The 17,547-nt window shown below is 55.3% G+C and overlaps 2 protein-coding genes across 5 annotated transcripts; one reads left to right on the top strand and one right to left on the bottom strand.

The window, feature by feature from the left end:
- Nucleotides 1–117: 117 nt before the first annotated feature.
- On the top strand, nucleotides 118–15,809 carry WNK4 (WNK lysine deficient protein kinase 4). Of its 4 annotated transcripts, XM_032615428.1 has the most exons (19): nucleotides 118–812; nucleotides 2,295–2,467; nucleotides 3,286–3,506; nucleotides 3,810–3,967; nucleotides 4,474–4,562; nucleotides 4,664–4,880; nucleotides 6,648–6,912; nucleotides 7,144–7,265; nucleotides 7,489–7,547; nucleotides 7,650–7,767; nucleotides 8,271–8,387; nucleotides 11,764–11,901; nucleotides 13,000–13,054; nucleotides 13,159–13,742; nucleotides 13,832–13,892; nucleotides 14,370–14,778; nucleotides 14,867–15,066; nucleotides 15,228–15,325; nucleotides 15,433–15,809. In XM_032615428.1, exons 1-19 carry the CDS (start codon nucleotides 201–203, stop codon nucleotides 15,433–15,435), a joined length of 3,699 nt encoding a protein of 1,232 aa, XP_032471319.1. In that variant the 5' UTR covers nucleotides 118–200; the 3' UTR covers nucleotides 15,436–15,809. The 4 variants fall into 4 exon arrangements, with proteins under 4 accessions (XP_032471319.1, XP_032471317.1, XP_032471318.1 ...); XM_032615426.1 differs by lacking the exon at nucleotides 15,228–15,325 and having other exon boundaries at nucleotides 187–812; XM_032615427.1 differs by lacking the exon at nucleotides 15,228–15,325 and having other exon boundaries at nucleotides 187–812; nucleotides 13,162–13,742.
- A 571-nt stretch (nucleotides 15,810–16,380) lies between these two features.
- LOC116745091 (cytochrome c oxidase assembly factor 3 homolog, mitochondrial) lies at nucleotides 16,381–17,519 on the bottom strand. Its single transcript, XM_032615501.1, has 2 exons — nucleotides 17,269–17,519; nucleotides 16,381–16,916 (listed from the first exon to the last, which is right to left on the bottom strand). Exons 1-2 carry the CDS (start codon nucleotides 17,480–17,482, stop codon nucleotides 16,810–16,812), a joined length of 321 nt encoding a protein of 106 aa, XP_032471392.1. The 5' UTR covers nucleotides 17,483–17,519; the 3' UTR covers nucleotides 16,381–16,809.
- Nucleotides 17,520–17,547: the final 28 nt, after the last annotated feature.

Genomic DNA, 17,547 nt, shown 5'->3' on the forward strand with positions numbered 1-17,547 from the left:
TGCGCTCGTGGTTCCGAGGGGGCGGCTCTGGGGGAGTAGGGCGTGTCGGGGGCGTGTCGGGGCGTGGCTGCGGGGCAGGCGACCCTGGGCTGGGGCCCCAGTAGCTCAGGCGGAGCGTTGCGCACCCAGCCAGTACTTCTGTCAAGCCGCCTCCTCCGCAGCCTCCCGGCTTACCGCCCTGCGGCGCCCGGCCCTTCCTCATGCTGGCACCGCCGGCCCCAGAGACCGAGGTCCCTATGTCCCAGGCGGAGGCCGACCTGGCCCTGCGGCCCCCGCCGCCTCTCGCCGCGGCGGGGCCCCCCCGCCTCGGGCCCCCTCGCCGGGCGCGCCGCTTCTCCGGGAAGGCTGAGACCCGGCCGCGCTCCTCCCGTCTCAGCCGCCGCAGCTCAGTCGACTTGGGGCTGCTGAGCTCTTGGTCCCAGCCAGCCTCACCCGTTCCGGAGCCCCCTGCTCCTCCGGACTCCGCTGGTTCCGGCCCCGCAATGAGTCCACCGCCTAGCTCTGAAGAGCCCACTGAGGGCACGTGGACCGCGGGCGCCCTGGTGAAGGCCGCAGACTCCGAGCGTCCGGAACTCGCGGGCTCCGCAGGAGGGTCGGGGCCCCGGGAACCGCCGAGGATCACCGAGGCGGCGGCCCGGGAGCGGCGGCGGGAGCAGGAGGAAAAGGAGGACACGGAGACTCAGGCTGTGGCAACGTCCCCGGACGGCCGATACCTCAAGTTTGACATCGAGATTGGACGTGGCTCGTTCAAGACGGTGTATCGAGGGCTGGACACCGACACCACGGTGGAGGTGGCCTGGTGTGAGCTGCAGGTGCGGCTGGGAGCCCCCTCGGTGACGCCACGGGATGGGACCCTTTGAAGGTCTTGGGATGGGAGACCCAGGGGACAGCAGCAAGAGGGATGTATTTTTCCAGTCAAATATCCAGATACTCTTGTCCCCCTTGTTCTGATGATCCATGGACCTGGCTGATTCCGGGCTGCAGAAGGAGAAACTGAGGCAGGTGGTATATGGTGGCTCCCCTATCGATTTAGACATTCTCACTTTACGGGCTCTGTACTCAACCCTGAGAGGTGGAAAATAGGATGGGAAATTGGGTAGGGAGCCAGTTCAGACCTGAGGGGTGGTTGGCCTCACCGCTTTCCTGCAGTGGTTACCTACTGTCTCTTCCCTTCCTCTCCCTTCCCCCTAAGTCCTGAGAGCCTCAGTGTGACCCTGGTCCCCCTGCTCCCTCACCCTGGCTCTTTGCAGATGAGGAGGCTGGAATGATGGAGGCCAGCAGCTGAGGCAGGGTCCTGTCCACTTCCAGATGATTTAGGGCTATTGTGGCAGGACGGGGCCCTCCCACGCCCCTTCTGAAGCAGTCAGACATCTGGACTTCTCCACAGCTGGGGGAGGGGAGACAGGGAGCTCCAGACCTGGCCTGAGTCCAGTCCTGCCCCTCATCCCGCTGCCTACCTGAGCTCTCCTTTCTCAGATCTAAAGGTGCTGAACCCCATAGACTTTAGGGGTATGCTGGTTTGAAGGACCTTCTTCCCATAGGGGAAGAACCCAGTTAAGTCTGATCTAGCAGCTTTGGATTCAGACTGGGGGGACAGGGCCTGGGGGAAGGGTCCTCCCCTCCAGCCCTGGCACTGGGCTTGCCCCTTGCGCCTGCCAGTGCCGCGCCCCAGGCTCTAAGCCAGGCAAGGCAAGGCGGCCAAACTGGGGTGGGGGGGGGTGGAGGAGGGAGATGGAGGAGGGAGATGGGGGAGGCGAGACAGCCATGGGGCAGGGGGCAGTCTCCTGGCACCTGGTCCTGGATCCTTTGTCTCTTACTCTGTACCTCCCTCTGCAGCCCTCCTGCCTCCTGCCTGGATCTAGCAGTTCCCAGTTTCTGAGGCCAATCCCCTTGCCGGCCCCAATTCTCTGCCTGCCGTCCGCCTGCTGCCCGCCTGCTGCCTGCCCGCTGCCAGCCCCTGGGCGTCCCCTCCCGCCCTACGGCCGGCCTGGGTGGCTACAAAGGCGCTATTGACTTCAGGGCTCCTGGACAGGGCTGCATAAAAGTGCTTGTGTCCAGGCGGGGGTCCAGGAGGCGGCCCCAGGCCCATGGTGGGTGTGTCCTTGGAGCAGCCCGGCGGGGCACACTGGGAATTAGGAATCTACAGTCAGTGGACAAATGATCCCACCCACCCAGCCCCATCCGTTGGCTCCTACCCTCACTTCTCCCTCAGCCCTGCGCCATGTGCTCCAATCCCCCCTCTCGTGGGGGTCCTGGGCCTGATGTGACTGTGACCCCCACCCCCTACCCCACAGACTCGGAAACTGTCTCGAGCGGAGCGGCAGCGATTCTCGGAGGAGGTGGAGATGCTCAAGGGGCTGCAGCACCCCAACATCGTCCGCTTCTACGACTCGTGGAAGTCGGTGCTGAGGGGCCAGGTTTGCATCGTGCTGGTCACCGAACTCATGACCTCGGGCACGCTCAAGACGTGAGCTCTGCGCCTGGTGGTGGGAGTTGGTGGGAGGACTGGTGGTGGGAGGTCTCCACTGCTTCTGGAGGAGCCCAGCCTCCTCAAACGCTACACGCAGGTCCAAAACCAGGCTCACTATCTCTCATCCTCCTCTCTTGAGCGTCTGGAGGCCTCAGCTGCCCTCTAAGGAGTCTTCCCCCACGCTGCCTCTCTCCTCTGCAAGCTATCCTATCTTCCTGCAGCCTGCAGAGATCTGGCACCGTCACTTCTCTCCTTAAAACCCTTTCGAGTTTTCCCACTGCCCTCAGGATAAAGTCCACACTCTCTAAGGACTGCTCACAAAGTCCTTATAGGCTCCAGCCTGCGTTCCAGACAAACCAAATTCCCAGCAGCTCCTCGCACCCTGCCCCATCACTTGCTGTCTCCGTGCCTTTGAGCACGGGTGCCTCTTCTGCCTGGAACGTCTTTGTCCCTTCCCGTTTTCACCCTTGAACGCGTATTCATCTTTCAAGACTCAACATAAAAGTTATTTCCTGTCTGGAGCCCTCCCCCACGCCCGGGGCAGTTAGTTATCCCTTCTGGCGCTTCCACAGCACCTTGGGGGCGGCCCTGTCTGTGCATTTACCGCCCGACCCCCGTTTTGTAACCTCCTGTCTACCTACCACACCCCCGACTGCGTTTCTGCTTGAGGACTGGCGCGGATCTAGGCTAGGAGAGGCTGGCAAAAGATGCGTAGGCGGGGGAGTGGGTGGGGCTACGGGGAACTTCCCAGTGGTGGTCTCCCTCCCCAGCCTATACGTCCCCCACCAAGACCGTGGCTATGCGCCCTCCCCCAGATACCTGAGGCGGTTCCGCGAGATGAAGCCGCGAGTCCTTCAGCGCTGGAGCCGCCAAATCCTTCGGGGGCTCCATTTCCTACACTCCCGGGTACCCCCCATCCTGCACCGGGATCTCAAGTGTGACAACGTCTTTATCACGGGCCCTACAGGCTCCGTTAAGATTGGGGACCTGGGCCTGGCCACGCTCAAACGCGCCTCCTTCGCCAAGAGCGTCATCGGTGCGTCCCTCCCGGGTGTCCTTGCCATTCTTGCCCTCCCCTATGTCAGGAGAGAGCCTGGGGACCCCCTCCCCCTAGCAGTGTCTTTCGGGATCCACGGAGGTAGAAGACCACAGGGAAGATGGGGAGACCTATGGCATTCCCTCTTCCCCACACCCCTCCCCCAATCCCCCACCCTCACACACACAGGGGGAGGGGTCGGTCACTTGCACTCCAGAACTGCCTAGCCTCTTGTACACTCAAGGGGAGGGACGAAGCCATAAAGGAGGCATTGCAGCCTGACACCTGCTGTGGATCCTACAGGGACCCCGGAGTTCATGGCCCCGGAGATGTACGAGGAAAAATACGATGAGGCCGTGGACGTGTACGCGTTTGGCATGTGCATGCTGGAGATGGCTACCTCGGAGTACCCTTACTCTGAGTGCCAGAATGCCGCGCAAATCTACCGCAAGGTCACTTCGGTGAGAGGGGGCAGGGAGGAGAGGGAATTACAGGTCCCCTTTACACTTTTCCTGCTCCAGCCACCCCGCGGTCAGTGCCCTTTCCCTTAATGAAAACAGGCTGGACATAAAGACGCCCTGGCGAACACTGAAGGATATTGGATGCACACAAGGCCCCTCCAATACAAGCTATTTAGAATAATGTCGTGTGTAGCGCTCCCTAGAGCTTACAAACGATTTCACATCCAATCGATGTGAAATCCTTACTGCTGCCCCGCGGGGTGAGCAGGGCAAATGTTCTGCCCTGCGTTTTACAAATGAGGACACTGGCTCAGCGAGAGACTTGTTCAAGGTCACACTGTCGATACGGGCGGGGGGGGGGGGACTGGGATTTGAAATCACATCTTCTAGTAGCAGTCGCGGTGCTTTTGCGTCTGCAAGCCCTGCTGCCTCGGGCAGGGGCGGGTGTGTCAAGCAGAGAGCTGGGGCGCAGAGGGCGGGAGGCCTCATGCAACCCCATTCCTCAGGGCACAAAGCCGAACAGCTTCTACAAGGTGAAGATGCCCGAGGTGAAGGAGATTATTGAAGGCTGCATCCGCACGGATAAGAACGAGAGGTGGGTGGAGGGGGCAGGATGGGGGTGGGGGCGGGCGGCGGTGGGGATGGGGGTGGGGGCGGGCGGCGGTGGGGCTCGGCTCATGGTGGCGCCGCCCTCAGGTTCACCATCCAGGACCTTCTGGCTCACGCCTTCTTCCGCGAGGAGCGCGGCGTCCACGTGGAGCTGGCGGAGGAGGACGACGGAGAGAAGCCAGACCTCAAGCTCTGGCTGCGCATGGAGGACGCGCGGAGAGGGGGGCGCCGCCGGGACAACCAGGCCATTGAGTTCTTGTTCCAGCTGGGTCGGGACGCAGCCGAGGAGGTGGCGCAGGAGATGGTGAGCGGAGGACAGACTGCCTGCCCCGCGGCTGGGCATGTGAGGGGCGTTTGGACGTCGACTGGAGGGGCCAGTGCCTCGCTGGAGGGGTGCCTGGGTGGTGGGAGGGGGGCTCAACCCAGCCCTCTCGGCATCTCCCGCAAGGGTCACCCTGCAGCTCCGGCCTTAACGCACCCCACTCACATGCACACCTAGTGTTCTCCACAAGTTGGAGATTTCCTTTTCCAGCCTTGGGTCCTTCCACCTCCCTGTTTTACTTCTGGCTGATCCGGTTTTCCTGAAATGCCATTCTCTCCTGCTTATCTATTTTCCCCTTTTTCATCCCCCGTCCCCCCCATGTCTTTTTCTCCATCTCCCTTCATGCCCAGAACCATCCATTTCAGAAAGCCTGTCCCCTCTAGAGTCAAAATTAAATGCTTTTTTCCCACTCCAGCAGGTCCTCCATTACTGGAGGGGCCCCCATTGGTCTTGTTTTATACCAGGATACATTCCTGTCTTTCTCTTACACTAGACTATAAAGTCTTGGGGGCAGGGACTGTGTGTATTGGTTTTTCTATCCCTGAGGGTGCTTAGCACGTGGTGGGAGCTTGTTAATCATCCACATCTGTACACAGCTTAGAGCCCTTTCCCATGCATTTGATGGTTGTTACCAGCCCTGCACGGAGTGACTTTATCCCGATTTATTGATGAGGAAATAAAAGCTCAGAGAGGTTGAATATCTTGTACAAGGTCCCAAGCAAGTTAAGGGCAGGACTGACCCAGGTTGTTCAGATTTTAGGTCACATCACCCTGCCCCACCGCCTTTACATGCCCAGCAAAGCTTGTTATTGAAATGAATAAGGACATGATGAACAGAAGCTGGTGGACCAGGAGAGGCATATGTGGGAGACAGAGATGTGGGGCTGGTCTTGGAAGGCCTGTGGGGGGAAGGGAAAGAGTATGAAATTCTTGATAGAAATATGCAGTTGAGGGCTTCCCTGGTGGCGCAGTGGTTGAGAGTCCGCCTGCCGATGCAGGGGACATGGGTTCGTGCCCTGGTCCGGGAAGATCCCATGTGCCGCGGAGCGGCTGGGCCCGTGAGCCATGGCCACTGAGCCTGCGCGTCCGGAGCCTGTGCTCCGCAGCGGGAGAGGCCACAACAGTGAGAGGCCCGCGTACCACAAAAAAAAAAAAAAAAAAAAAATGCAGTTGAAAGGGTAGGAAGCATCTCTTGGTGGGTCTGGGTCAGGAACTTGAGAATGTGTTTGAAATATGGCATAGGAGCGGGTCTCCGAAGCATAGCTCAAACCTGACCTGGGATCGGATCCTGATCCATTACATACAGAGGTTCTTGATCTTGACACTACTGACATCTTTGTTTGGGAGACTGTACTGTGTGCATTGTAGGACATTGAGAAGAATCCCTAACATCTACTCAGTAGATGCCAGTGGTACCTATCCCTAAGTGTGACAACTAAAAATGTCTCCAGATGTTGCCAAGTGTCCCCCAGCCCCCAAGAGCAATTGACTTACTGTATAACCATGAACTGGTCACTTAGTTTACTTATTTCTAAAATGGGGCTGATAAGACCTACCTCAGAAGGTTGCTGGAAGGATTTAATGTTGATAATGTGAAGAGCTGCCAGTTAATGGACACAGTGGATAATCAATAAATGTTGGTTCCCTTTCTCCCATGTCCTGGAGGCCTCAAGAAGGTGTCATGATGGGTGCTTGCTGGGGGAGGAGGAATCTCATCTCAAACTGTGTTCCTCACCCTCCCAACTCCAGGTGGCCCTGGGTTTAGTGTGCGAAGCCGATTACCAGCCAGTGGCCCGTGCAGTGCGTGAACGGGTTGCTGCCATCCAGCGAAAGCGTGAGAAGCTGCGCAAAGCTAAGGAGTTGGCGGCCTTCCCCCCAGCGCCAGGGCCCCTACCAGCAGCTGTCCCCATGACTCCAGCCCCCTCCAGTGTCTTCCCGCCTGAACCCGAGGAGCCAGAGGCAGACCAGCACCAGCCCTTCCTCTTCCGCCATGCCAGCTACTCTTCTACCACCTGTAAGTCACCTCCGACCTTGGGACCCAGGTCCCAGAACCCTTGGCCTCTGCGCCCTACCCAGAAGTTCAAGCCAACAGCATTGTCACTTACCCAGCCTTCCACATCTAGCCATAGCTCCTTCTGGGAAGGAACTCTGCCACAGCTCCAGGCCCCTCCTTGCTCAGGCAGCCTCCCTCCTTGGCCACCACTTTCCTTTATTTCCACTTTTTGATCCCCTCCCTCCCCACCAGCGGATTGCGAGACTGATGGCTACCTCAGCTCCTCCGGCTTCCTGGATGCCTCAGACCCTGCCCTTCAGCCCCCTAGGGGCGTGCCATCCAGCCCCGCTGAGTCCCATCTCTGCCTGCCCTCGGTGAGAGGGGGTCACATGGGGGGCTCCCAGCCTTTCCAATCCTATGACCTATCTCCTATATTGTAAAACCCAAACCCCTGACATGGCCCCATGTCCTTGGAAATCCACCCCTCTGGTCCTCTTCTTAATTCCCTCTGCCAAGTACCCCAGCACCCTTGACACCATCTCCCTGGAGTCCGACAATTACCCTCCCCTGACCTCATGAACCCATATACTATTTCAGGCTTTTGCCCTATCCATTCCACGTTCTGGCCCTGGCAATGACTTTGCCCCTGGAGACAGGTAAGTTCTGGTCTGAGTTGGGGTGTTAGGGTGAAATATATGGAGCTCTGGGCTCCCAGTGTCCACTCTGACACTCCTGTCTTCTTTTCCTTTTTTTTCCAGCTATGCCTCAGATGCAGCATCAGGCCTTAGTGACATGGGAGAAGGGATGGAACAGATGAGGAGACCCCCAGGGAAAAACCTCCGGCGCAGACCCCGATCCCGGCTTCGGGTCACAAGTGTAAGGAAGGGGCACAGGTGTTGGGGAATAAGCTACAGGGCCTGGAGGGAACTGTCCGAGGGATAGGGGAAGTTAGCCAGAAAGGGGGAGAAGCAGTGTGCTACTGGTACTCAAGAGTCAGCCAGACTTGTTTTTATTTATTATTTACTTATTTATCTTTTGCGGTATGCAGGCCTCTCACTGTTGTGGCCTCTCCCGCTGCGGAGCACAGGCTCCGGACGCGCAGGCTCAGCGGCCATGGCTCACGGGCCCAGCCGCTCCGCGGCATGTGGTATCTTCCCAGACCGGGGCATGAACCCCTGTCCCCTGCATCGGCAGGCGGACTCTCAACCACTGTGCCACCAGGGAAGCCCCAGACTTGTTTTTAATACAATACTACGTTGGCAGAATCTGCCTCTCTCCAGTTCCAATCTGGCCACCGTCATTTGGTTGGAGTGGGGCGGGGACACGTGATGAAGACAGAGAGCTTGACCTCCTCCCTCTGCTGACTTTTGACTCTGAAGGTCTCAGACCAGAATGACAGAGTGGTTGAGTGCCAGCTACAGACGCACAACAGCAAGATGGTGACCTTCCGATTTGATCTGGACGGGGACAGCCCGGAAGAGATTGCAGCTGCCATGGTGAGGGGGAGAGAGATGAAGACAGAGTCTTTGGATCTGGGACAAGAGTCTCCTTCCTGATGTCCCCTGTTGCTGAACTCCCCACCCCCACCCCATCCAACAGCAAAAGGGTTTTAAAGCTCGTTGGCCCTCAGCACAGTGACACTGAAGATATCTCTGCCCTTGTTTGGGGGGAGGTTTCTGTTTGTCCAGTGAGGTTTGGGTCCTCAGCTGGAGCAATTTGAGAGTAACATAGGGTATACATAAGTGCAGTGAAGTGCATGCTAGACACGTGATACTGTGGCTGTAAGTAAAGGATGGGTTGGGGGCAGCAGGGGAAGAGGTAGGACTTACGTGAGGTCTTGACAGATGGGTCAGAATGGCAGTGAAGAGTGGAAAGGGCATGCCCAGTGGAGGTGTGGCAAAGGAAAGGCATGGATATACGGAGTGACTTGAAATATGGGGCTAGGAGGGCTTCATGAGGAGACTTTGTCATTGGAAGAGTTCCTGTAGGAAGCAACAAGGTCCTACTGTATAGCACAGAGAACTATATTCAGTGTCCTGTAATAAACCATAATGGGAAAGAATATGAAAAAAAAAGAATGTGTATATATGTATAACTGAATCACTTTGCTGTACAGCAAAAATTAACATTGTAAACCAACTATACTTCAATTTTTTAAAAATCCAAAAAGAAAAGGGTTCCTGTAGGAGAGTTGTGGAAGTGAGGTTGAGTCCAGATCACAGACAGTCTTAAGAGTTAGAGTGTAACATGGTGAGAGTAGGTTTTAAGAAGACTGTTCTGCTGTGGGATGTGGGAGAGGGTTGGGGGTAGGGAATCCAGTTGGCAGGTGGATACAAGAAGCCGGATGTGGTCCAAGGAGAGAATGGATTATGGGGGAGGAGGAAGAAAAGGGGTGAATCTGAGAGTATTTTGGGAAAATAAATTACTCTGTAATCCAGTAATCTATTGACATGGTACAGTGTACATAGCAGATGGTCAATAAATATTTGCTGAGTTGATATGAGAGGGAGTTAGGGAGAGGGGATATCAAGGGCGAGTTGTAGCTTAGAGGAACTAATGGCAATAGGCCATCAAAGGGGAGAGGAAGTTAGAAAATGGAAGTAGGCTTGTTTTTTTTTTTTAGGGATCACGATGAACTTGAATGACAGAGACAGGCAAGATAAGATCCTCTATAGGAGAGAATACGGGTCAGGGCTGGAGAGAGCGGTGGATCTGGGGGTCTCAGCAGAGTTGAGCGTGAGACAAGGTGGGCCTGCAAAGCCTGAGGCGTAGAGGTTTGTCTTAGTGGTTACCCCCAGTTGTGGAATGGGGGTGGGGTGGGGATAGGTCATCGAAGGACAGAGATGGAGCCTGAGAGGTAGGAGGAGCTCCAGAAGATGTTACTAAAAACTGAGTAAGGAGATTGTTTCAAGGAGGCATAGGGTGGAGCCTGAGGCAAGACCACACTGGCTTTTGTCAGGAGGAGGTCTTTGTGGGAGACCGGTTTCAGTGGAGTGGGGGCAGTGGATGCCAGCCTCTGGGATGAAAGAGGGAAGGGAATGGAAGAAACGTCAGACTTCAGGAACTCTCTCTAAAGCTTCTCCTCCATCATGTCATTCAGCTTGTGTCGGGGACAGAGACAAACTGTCACGTGGCGTGCAGGCTTATCAACTTCTGTCAAGCCACTCAACCCCTCAAGAATCTTTCCTCCGGCCACACTGGTTTCTGAATGGTCCTCTGAAGAGGCTTGGGTGCCTTTCAGCTTCTGGCTCCATCTCCTCGGGGGTCTTGCCCTGGGAGCTTTCTCTACTGGGCTTTCAAGCCCCACTCAGATCCCACACAGCCAAAGGGACCCTGTCCCTGAACCCAGGGTCCATTGCCCTCTTTTCTCTCCTTCCCAGCCCACCCTCCACTCCTCTGCTACAGAATTCTCCTGAGACTTAGATCTCCTCTTGTTGTTTTTTTTGCCCCCAAATCTGTAGAGGCTACCTGTGGTTACAGAGTAACGTCCAAACTCTGGAGCACAGCCTTTAAAATTCACAGCACTCCCAGCTATACTCCAGTCTTCCCTATTTTGTGAAGGTGCTGTGCCCTCTCCTGCCTCAGAACAGCATGGAACAGAGGAAAGGGTGGACTTTCACATAAGACCTGAGTTCAAACTTCAGCTCTGTTATTTACTAATTTGGCAAACTTGGGCAAGTTTCTTAACCTCTCTGAACTTCATCAGTAAAACGCAGGGGACAATACTTATTTTGCAAAGATGTTCTGATGTAATATATAATTTATGAGAAGTGATACAGCATGTACAAGAAGTGAAATGATGATAAAAGTATGGGAAGTGTCCACACATGGTAGGTCCTCAATAAAGGGTTGCTTTTCTTACTCATCCTTCAAGCCTCAGCTGTGAAGCCATCCCAGCTTCTCCCTATCCCCTGAGGTGGTATGAACTGCTTTCTTCTTAGAATGGATTTTTAAAAATTGTGTTAAAAAACACATAACATAAAATGTACCATCTTAACCGTTTTCAAGTATACAGTTCAGTAGTGTTAAGTATATTCACACTGCTGGGCAACAGATCTCTGGAACCTTTTTATCTTGCAAATCTGAATCTCTGCCCATTAAACAAGCAGCTTTCCCTTTCCCCTTCCAGGAATAGCATTTTTATCTCTATGCCAATCAAAAACGCCTTACCTACCATGGGCTGACTTGCAGTCTATTGAGTTATGTATGTGTGTGTCTCTTCCTCTAGATTTTGGGCTTCTTTCAGGACCAGGACCTTGTTTCATACTTCCCTGTTCCCTCAAAGAACCTAGCAAATGCTTGGCACATAGTATGTGCTCAGTAAGCATTTGCGGACTTGAATGTTACATTTACCATTTATTGCCTTATTTTTACTTAACTTTGTGGAGCTGTGTGTATATGTGGATCTGTGGGGGCATACTTTATAAGCCCTATGAGAGGAGGAATTGTGTCCAAAAGCCTGTGAGGCAACAGTGTAAAGAACTCAGACTTTGGCTTTAGACAGGTCTGGGTGCAAACCCCCTGATCTTGGGCAGATTGAACTTCACCTCGTTGAGCATTGGTTAGCATAGCTCTAAAGTGGCGATGTTAATGTAGACCCCAGAAAGCTGTCGTTGGTGTTAAATGTGATAAGATATGTAAAGATCTGGTATGTACATGCATGCTGTGAATGTTACCTCCTTTTCTCTAAGCTGTATTTCTCCTTATGCCACCCAGTGCCTGGCACACAATGGATGTTTACTGAGTACTTGTTTTAGGTTGGTGGTGAGCACAAGCGTGGGGTGAAGGGTTGGTTTTTAAAGACTGGGGCCGGGAGAGAGGGATAAGTGGGATAACCGAGCCCTCTTTCCCCTTCCTACTGACTCTCGCCAGGTGTATAACGAGTTCATTCTACCCTCGGAGCGAGCTGGATTCCTGAACCGGATTCGGGAGATTATCCAGCGAGTGGAGACCCTGTTGAAGAGAGATACTGGCCCTGTGGAGGCTGCTGAAGACCCCCTGGGCCCCCAGGTCAGACCCCTCTGGGCACCTCCAGGGGGAAGGGACTCTGCTCCAGGTTTCATTACTCTCTGTCCTTACCAGTTCCCTTGGATCTAACTTGTCTTCATCTCTGGGACCCCAAAACAATAGCTCTTCCCCCATTTGAAATCTGATGAAAGCCACAGACTCTTGTTCTAGAAAAATGTGTTCAATGCATACTTTTTTTTTTTTTTTTTTTTTTTTTTGCGGTACACAGGCCTCTCACTGTTGTGGCCTCTTCTGCTGCGGAGCACAGGCTCCGGACGCGCAGGCTCAGCAGTCATGGCTCACGGGCCCAGCCGCTCTGCGGCATGTGGGATCTTCCCGGACCGGGGCACAAACCCGTGTCCCCTGCATCGGCAGGCGGACTCTCAACCACTGCGCCACCAGGGAAGCCCCAATGCATACTTTTAACTCATTATTTTGAAACAATTTCAGACTTACAGAGGGGACTTCCCTGGTGGTCCAGTGGTTAAGACTCCGCACCTCCAATGCAGGGGGCGCGGGTTTGATCCCTGGTTGGGGAACTAAGATTCCCACGTGCCTTGCGGTGCGGCCAAAAATAAACAAATAAAATTTCAGACTTACAGAGAAGTTGCAAAAATTGAACAAAGAATTCTTAGATACTCTGCCTAGATTTGCCAGTTGTGTTTTGCCACATGAGCTTTACCATTCTGTCTTTCTCTCTCCCCTATCTGTGTGTGTGCATGCATTGTTGGGGGGAACCATTTAAGTAAGTTGCAGACATCATGCCCCTTTACCACTACATATTTCTCAAATACAGTTTTTTAAAAATATTTATTTATTTGGCTGCACCAGTCTTAGTTGTGGCACACGGGATCTTCGTTGTAGCATGCAGGATCTTTAGTTGCGGCATGCGGGATCCTAGTTGCGGCATGCGGGATCTAGTTCCCTGACCAGGGATCAAACCCGGGCCCCCTTCATTGGGAGCGTAGAATCTTAACCACTGGACCACCAGGGAAGTCCCTCAAATACACTTTTGAATCCCTTGGAACTCATCTGTGGACTCCTAGAGGTTCATGAGTCCTGAGACTCAGCTCTTCCCACTGTGACATTTCTCTCTCTCAGGAGGAGCCAGCACCATTGCCTGCCCTCCCAGGGTACCCCCCAGACCCATCCAGTGGTATGTACTACATTCTGTCCCTACTCATCCCAACTCCTGGGGTTGCTCCTGGGAAGGGCATAGGGAATGGAGGATGGGAATCTCAACATCCGCTCCCTGCCCAGCAGAGTTCCAGAGCAGCACGCTAGAGCAGAGGAGCTGGGCAGCCTTCTCCACCCCCCCATCCTCTCCTGGAACCCCCTCGTCTCCTGGAAACCCCTTTTCTCCTGGATCCCCTGCTTTCCCAAGTCCCATCTTCCCCATCACTTCTCCCCCATGTCACCCCAGCTCCTCCTCATTCTCTCCAGTTTCTCCCCAGGTCTCCTCAAATCTCTCTCCACACCCCCCCAGCTCCCCACTTCCATTCTCCCCCAGTGCATCCCAGTTTCCAGTCCCATCTGCTCAGTTTCCACTGAATTCTCTCCTCCCCAGCTGTTCCCAGGTTACTCTTGCTCCTCCCTCCTTTCCGCCCTGTCCCTCTGCTTCTCCCGTCCCCTCCACCACAGCAGCCCCTCTGCTCTCTCTGGCTAGTGCGTTCTCACTGGCTGTGATGACTGTGGCTCAGTCCCTGCTGTCCCCCTGCCCTGGGCTCCTTTCCCAGCCCCCGCCAGCTCCTCCTGGTCCCCTGCCCAGCCTGCCCCCTCCAGCTCCCCTTGTTCCCTGTGGCCAGGAGAGGCCTTCACCTCTGACATCTGAGATGGAGAGTGAGGTGAGTAGGAACCAAGAGGGATGATTGCGGGGTGTGTGTGGGGGGTCCATTCTGGATCATTTCTCTATTCATGGATCCACACTTTTTAGGCCTCTCCAAATCTTGGTTGGCCACTCCTGGGTGAAGCCAGACTGGCTCCCATCTCTGAAGGTGAGGCCTCTGACCACTGACCTTCCCCTGCCCGTTATCCTCAGTCACTTTTTTTTTAAAATAAATTTATTTATTTATTTATTTATGGCTGCATTGGGTCTTCGTTGCTGCGCACAGGCTTTCCTCTAGCTGCGTCGAGCGGGGGCTACTCTTCGTTATGGCGCACGGGCTTATTGTGGTGGTTTCCCTTGTTGCGGAGCACGGGCTCTAGGCGCGCGGGCTTCAGTAGTTGTGGCGCAAGGCTCGGCAGTTGTGGCTCGTGGGCTCTAGATCGCAGGCTCAGTAGTTGTGGTGCACGGGCTCAGTTGCTCCGTGGCATGTGGGATCTTCCCGGACCAGGACTTGAACCCGTGTCCCCTGCATTGGCAGGCGGCAGATTCTTAACCACTGCGCCACCAGGGAAGTCCCTCAGTCACTTTATATCCTGCCACTGATGTCTCTTCCTTCTTCCATGACTCCTTCCTTGTCTCACTACAGAGGGAAAGCCCCAGCTTGTTGGGCGCTTCCAAGTGACTTCATCCAAGGAACCAGCTGAGCCTCTTCCCCCGCAGCCGACATCCCCTGCTCTCTCTGGCTCCCTGAAGCCTCCAACCCCTCAGCTGACCTCGGAGAGCTCAGACACCGAGGATAGTGCTGGAGGCGGGCCAGAGGCCAGGGAGGCTCTGGCTGAAAGTGACCGGGCAGCCGAGGGCCTGGGGGCTGGAGCCGAAGAGGAAGGGGACGATGGGAAGGAACCCCGAGTGGGGGGCAGCCCTCCACCCCTGAGCCATCCCAGCCCAGTGTGGATGAACTACTCCTGCAGCAGCCTGTGTCTGAGCAGTGAGGAGTCAGAGAGCAGCGGGGAGGATGAGGAATTCTGGGCTGGGCTACGGAGTCTTCGGCAGAAGTGAGTCTGGGGAGGACGGAGGCCAAGAGGTGGACTTGGGAGAGCAAAGTGTTTGGCTGGCCCTCTCACGCTCCTGATGTGTCCTCAGGCACCTGTCAGAGGTGGAGGCACTGCAGACACTACAGAAGCAGGAAATCGAGGACTTGTACAGCAGGCTCGGGAAGCAGCCCCCGCCGGGGATCGTGGCCCCTGCCGCTATGCTGTCTAGCCGCCAGCGCCGCCTCTCCAAGGGCAGCTTCCCCACCTCCCGGCGCAATAGCCTGCAGCGCTCTGAGCCCCTGGGCCCTGGTGAGACAGCAGTTGCCCCCCTCCCATCTTTCTGAAGACCTGTCCCTAGTGATCTTTCTTTCAGGCCCTGGGGGTCTGCCCCTTAGTCTGGGGGGGACTAGCCCCCTCTCCCCATGGCCCCTTCCCTCACTCAGTGCTCTCCCTCCCCATCCTGCACCCAGGCATCATGCGAAGGAACTCCCTGAGTGGCAGCAGCACCGGCTCCCAGGAGCAGCGGGCGAGCAAGGGGGTGACATTCGCCAGGGATGTTGGCAGGATGGTGAGGGCGGGCCCAAGGGAGGGAGAGCCCAGGGAATGATAACTGGCTGCAGCTTCACCCTCCTCCCACCCTGGAGGTTTCTTCAGTTCTTTTTCTTTTCCCTCCAGTGAATTCCGAACAGAAGCCATGTGTCTCATCCACACCAGGGCCCACCGTGGAGCTTGTGCTCTCAGAATCTGCTGACCAGCACTACTCTGCAAGGAAGACCTCAACACTGAGGGAGTAGGAGGCCCCAGGGGCATGGGGAGTGCCGTTCCATTATAGGGAAGAGCCAAACACGTGGGAACTGTTTGCTGTGTGTAGAAGGCATAAATTCTGCAGCCTACCGTCCTCATCCCTGCCACCTCTCCAGCCAAGAGTGAACCACTAAGCAATCCCACCCGAGCCCGGATGCTTCTACAAGGCACACTCCCAGCTGGGCAGGAGGAGGGGGTATTCTCACACCAGCATTAGTAGCAGCCAATAAAAACGCTGGAACCTAGAACCTGGTGAATTTGTATGTCGGGCCTTAGGAACTGGGGACAAAGCTTTACAGGGTAAGGCAGGGGAGGATTTACAAGGAATTCCCGTTTCAGAACGGGAGGCAGGGGTGGAGCCCAGCCTTCTGGCTTCCTGCCAGCAGTTCATGAGGAAACTGCAAGGTCAGTAATCCACCTGACCAAGCTAAGAGTCCACCCAGACCCCACCTTAGGCCTACACAAGCAGGCCCCAGTGGAAGTCAAAAGAATGAAAGCTGCTTGTCCCTCATCCTTCATCTCTCTCTCTCTCTCCCTCCCTCTCTCTCGATGGGAAAAGGCAGTAAAGTTGGAGTAGTGTGTTCCTCAGGGTAGAGGACAGAAGAGTGAGTGACCTTCCTTCCCCCCAAGACCTGGTTCAGTCTCAAACAGCCCAGTGACCCACCACGATCTCTCCCTTAAATCAGGTGGAAAGATCTCATGGAAAAAGCAATTCTAGTTAAACATTTACGGCTCCCTGGGGCCATGCCACAGCTGCAGCTACTGCCTGTGGAGCGTTCCAGCATGAAGTGTCAGCCCCAACACACTCACTGGACTCCGAGAGAGATGACTCAGTTTATTGTTCTCAACCTGACCCCATTTCTCCCATTTTAGGCTCCAACACTGCACAGAGCTACCACCCTCACCCCCACTAAGAGCCCACTTCTTGTCCTCCACCCTCCCAGCCAGACCCTGAAGGGGATAAACCACAAAGTCAGAAAGCTTGGGAAAAGCCAAGGTCAGACACCTCAAACAAGGAAACAAACTAGGAAAAGGAGTCAGTGGCCACACAGTGAGTGCGAGGTGGGCATGTTCCCTTGACAATGGCCAAATGCACAAACCCGTGGTTACTTGGGCTCTGTCATCGTCCAAAGTTGGTAAGAAGGAAAGCAATGCTGTGAGCAGGCTTCCATTTCTACAGGGTCGTGGGGCATCATCCATCATGTGAAGGGACTCCAGCAGGTTGGAGATGCAGGATGCCCGTCTGGATCAGTGTCCTGATGCCCTTTCCTGAGCTCGGGCTCGAGCAGCTTTGGCCTCATCTTCTAGCTCATCCAGGAAACGCTCCTGGGACACGGAGTATAAGGTGTAACCATCTGGGGAGGTGGGTTCAGGAAACCACGTGGAAAATGCACATTCCCTTTTCCCAGACTTGCTCAACCACCCTTGTTGATCTCTCATCCTCCCAAATCAGTGATTCGATCTTCTGCCCTCTGCTCTTCTGAGCCCTGACCCTGATTCCGTTATCATTAATAAATTATATTAAAAGAGCACCTTTAAAATGACAAAGTAAGGTACACTTAACAGCTTGGCTCAGCGTTACAAGTAGCCAAGACGTTCACAGCTCGGGCTCTTTCTGCCACCCCCACATTGCCCTCCTACACGCCTCTGCTGCCTTTCTCCTGCCCCCAAATGCGGTCTTCCTGAGTCTACAGTCCAGACGGATACAAATTGCTAACACCAGGGCCCCAATGCCCAGGCCGGTCACGATGTTCCGGGTCCGCCGCTGTGGCAGCATCTTCTGCCACTGGGCGAGCTGCACCTGCCGCATGAATTGTAGTTGCGCAGGAGTCAGTTTCTCCCGCGTCGGGTCGATGCGCTGAGCCAGGGGGCCCTTTCCGCTCTTAGCATCCAGAGGGTCTCCAGCTCCCGGCGCCGCCATGTTGCCGCTCCGCCCTCCGCAGTTCCCGGGGCGCGGGACTTGCTGGGAATAGCAGTCCATGGCCG

This window comes from Phocoena sinus, chromosome 20 (genome assembly GCF_008692025.1).
Source record: "Phocoena sinus isolate mPhoSin1 chromosome 20, mPhoSin1.pri, whole genome shotgun sequence".
Classification (NCBI taxonomy): Eukaryota; Metazoa; Chordata; class Mammalia; order Artiodactyla; family Phocoenidae; genus Phocoena; species Phocoena sinus.

What these genes read in the sequence shown, in the direction of transcription:
- WNK4 (XM_032615426.1), top strand. Translation starts at nt 201, where the DNA reads ATGCTGGCACCGCCGGCCCCAGAGACCGAGGTCCCTATGTCCCAGGCG. An exon ending in GACTTTGCCCCTGGAGACAG is followed by an intron (nt 7,548 to 7,649) that starts GTAAGTTCTGGT and finishes TTTTTTTTCCAG; the next exon opens with CTATGCCTCAGATGCAGCAT. An exon ending in CATCTGAGATGGAGAGTGAG is followed by an intron (nt 13,743 to 13,831) that starts GTGAGTAGGAAC and finishes CACACTTTTTAG; the next exon opens with GCCTCTCCAAATCTTGGTTG.
- LOC116745091 (XM_032615501.1), bottom strand. Translation starts at nt 17,482, where the DNA reads ATGGCGGCGCCGGGAGCTGGAGACCCTCTGGATGCTAAGAGCGGAAAG. An exon ending in GGCCCTGGTGTTAGCAATTT is followed by an intron (nt 16,917 to 17,268) that starts GTATCCGTCTGG and finishes CCACCTCCCCAG; the next exon opens with ATGGTTACACCTTATACTCC.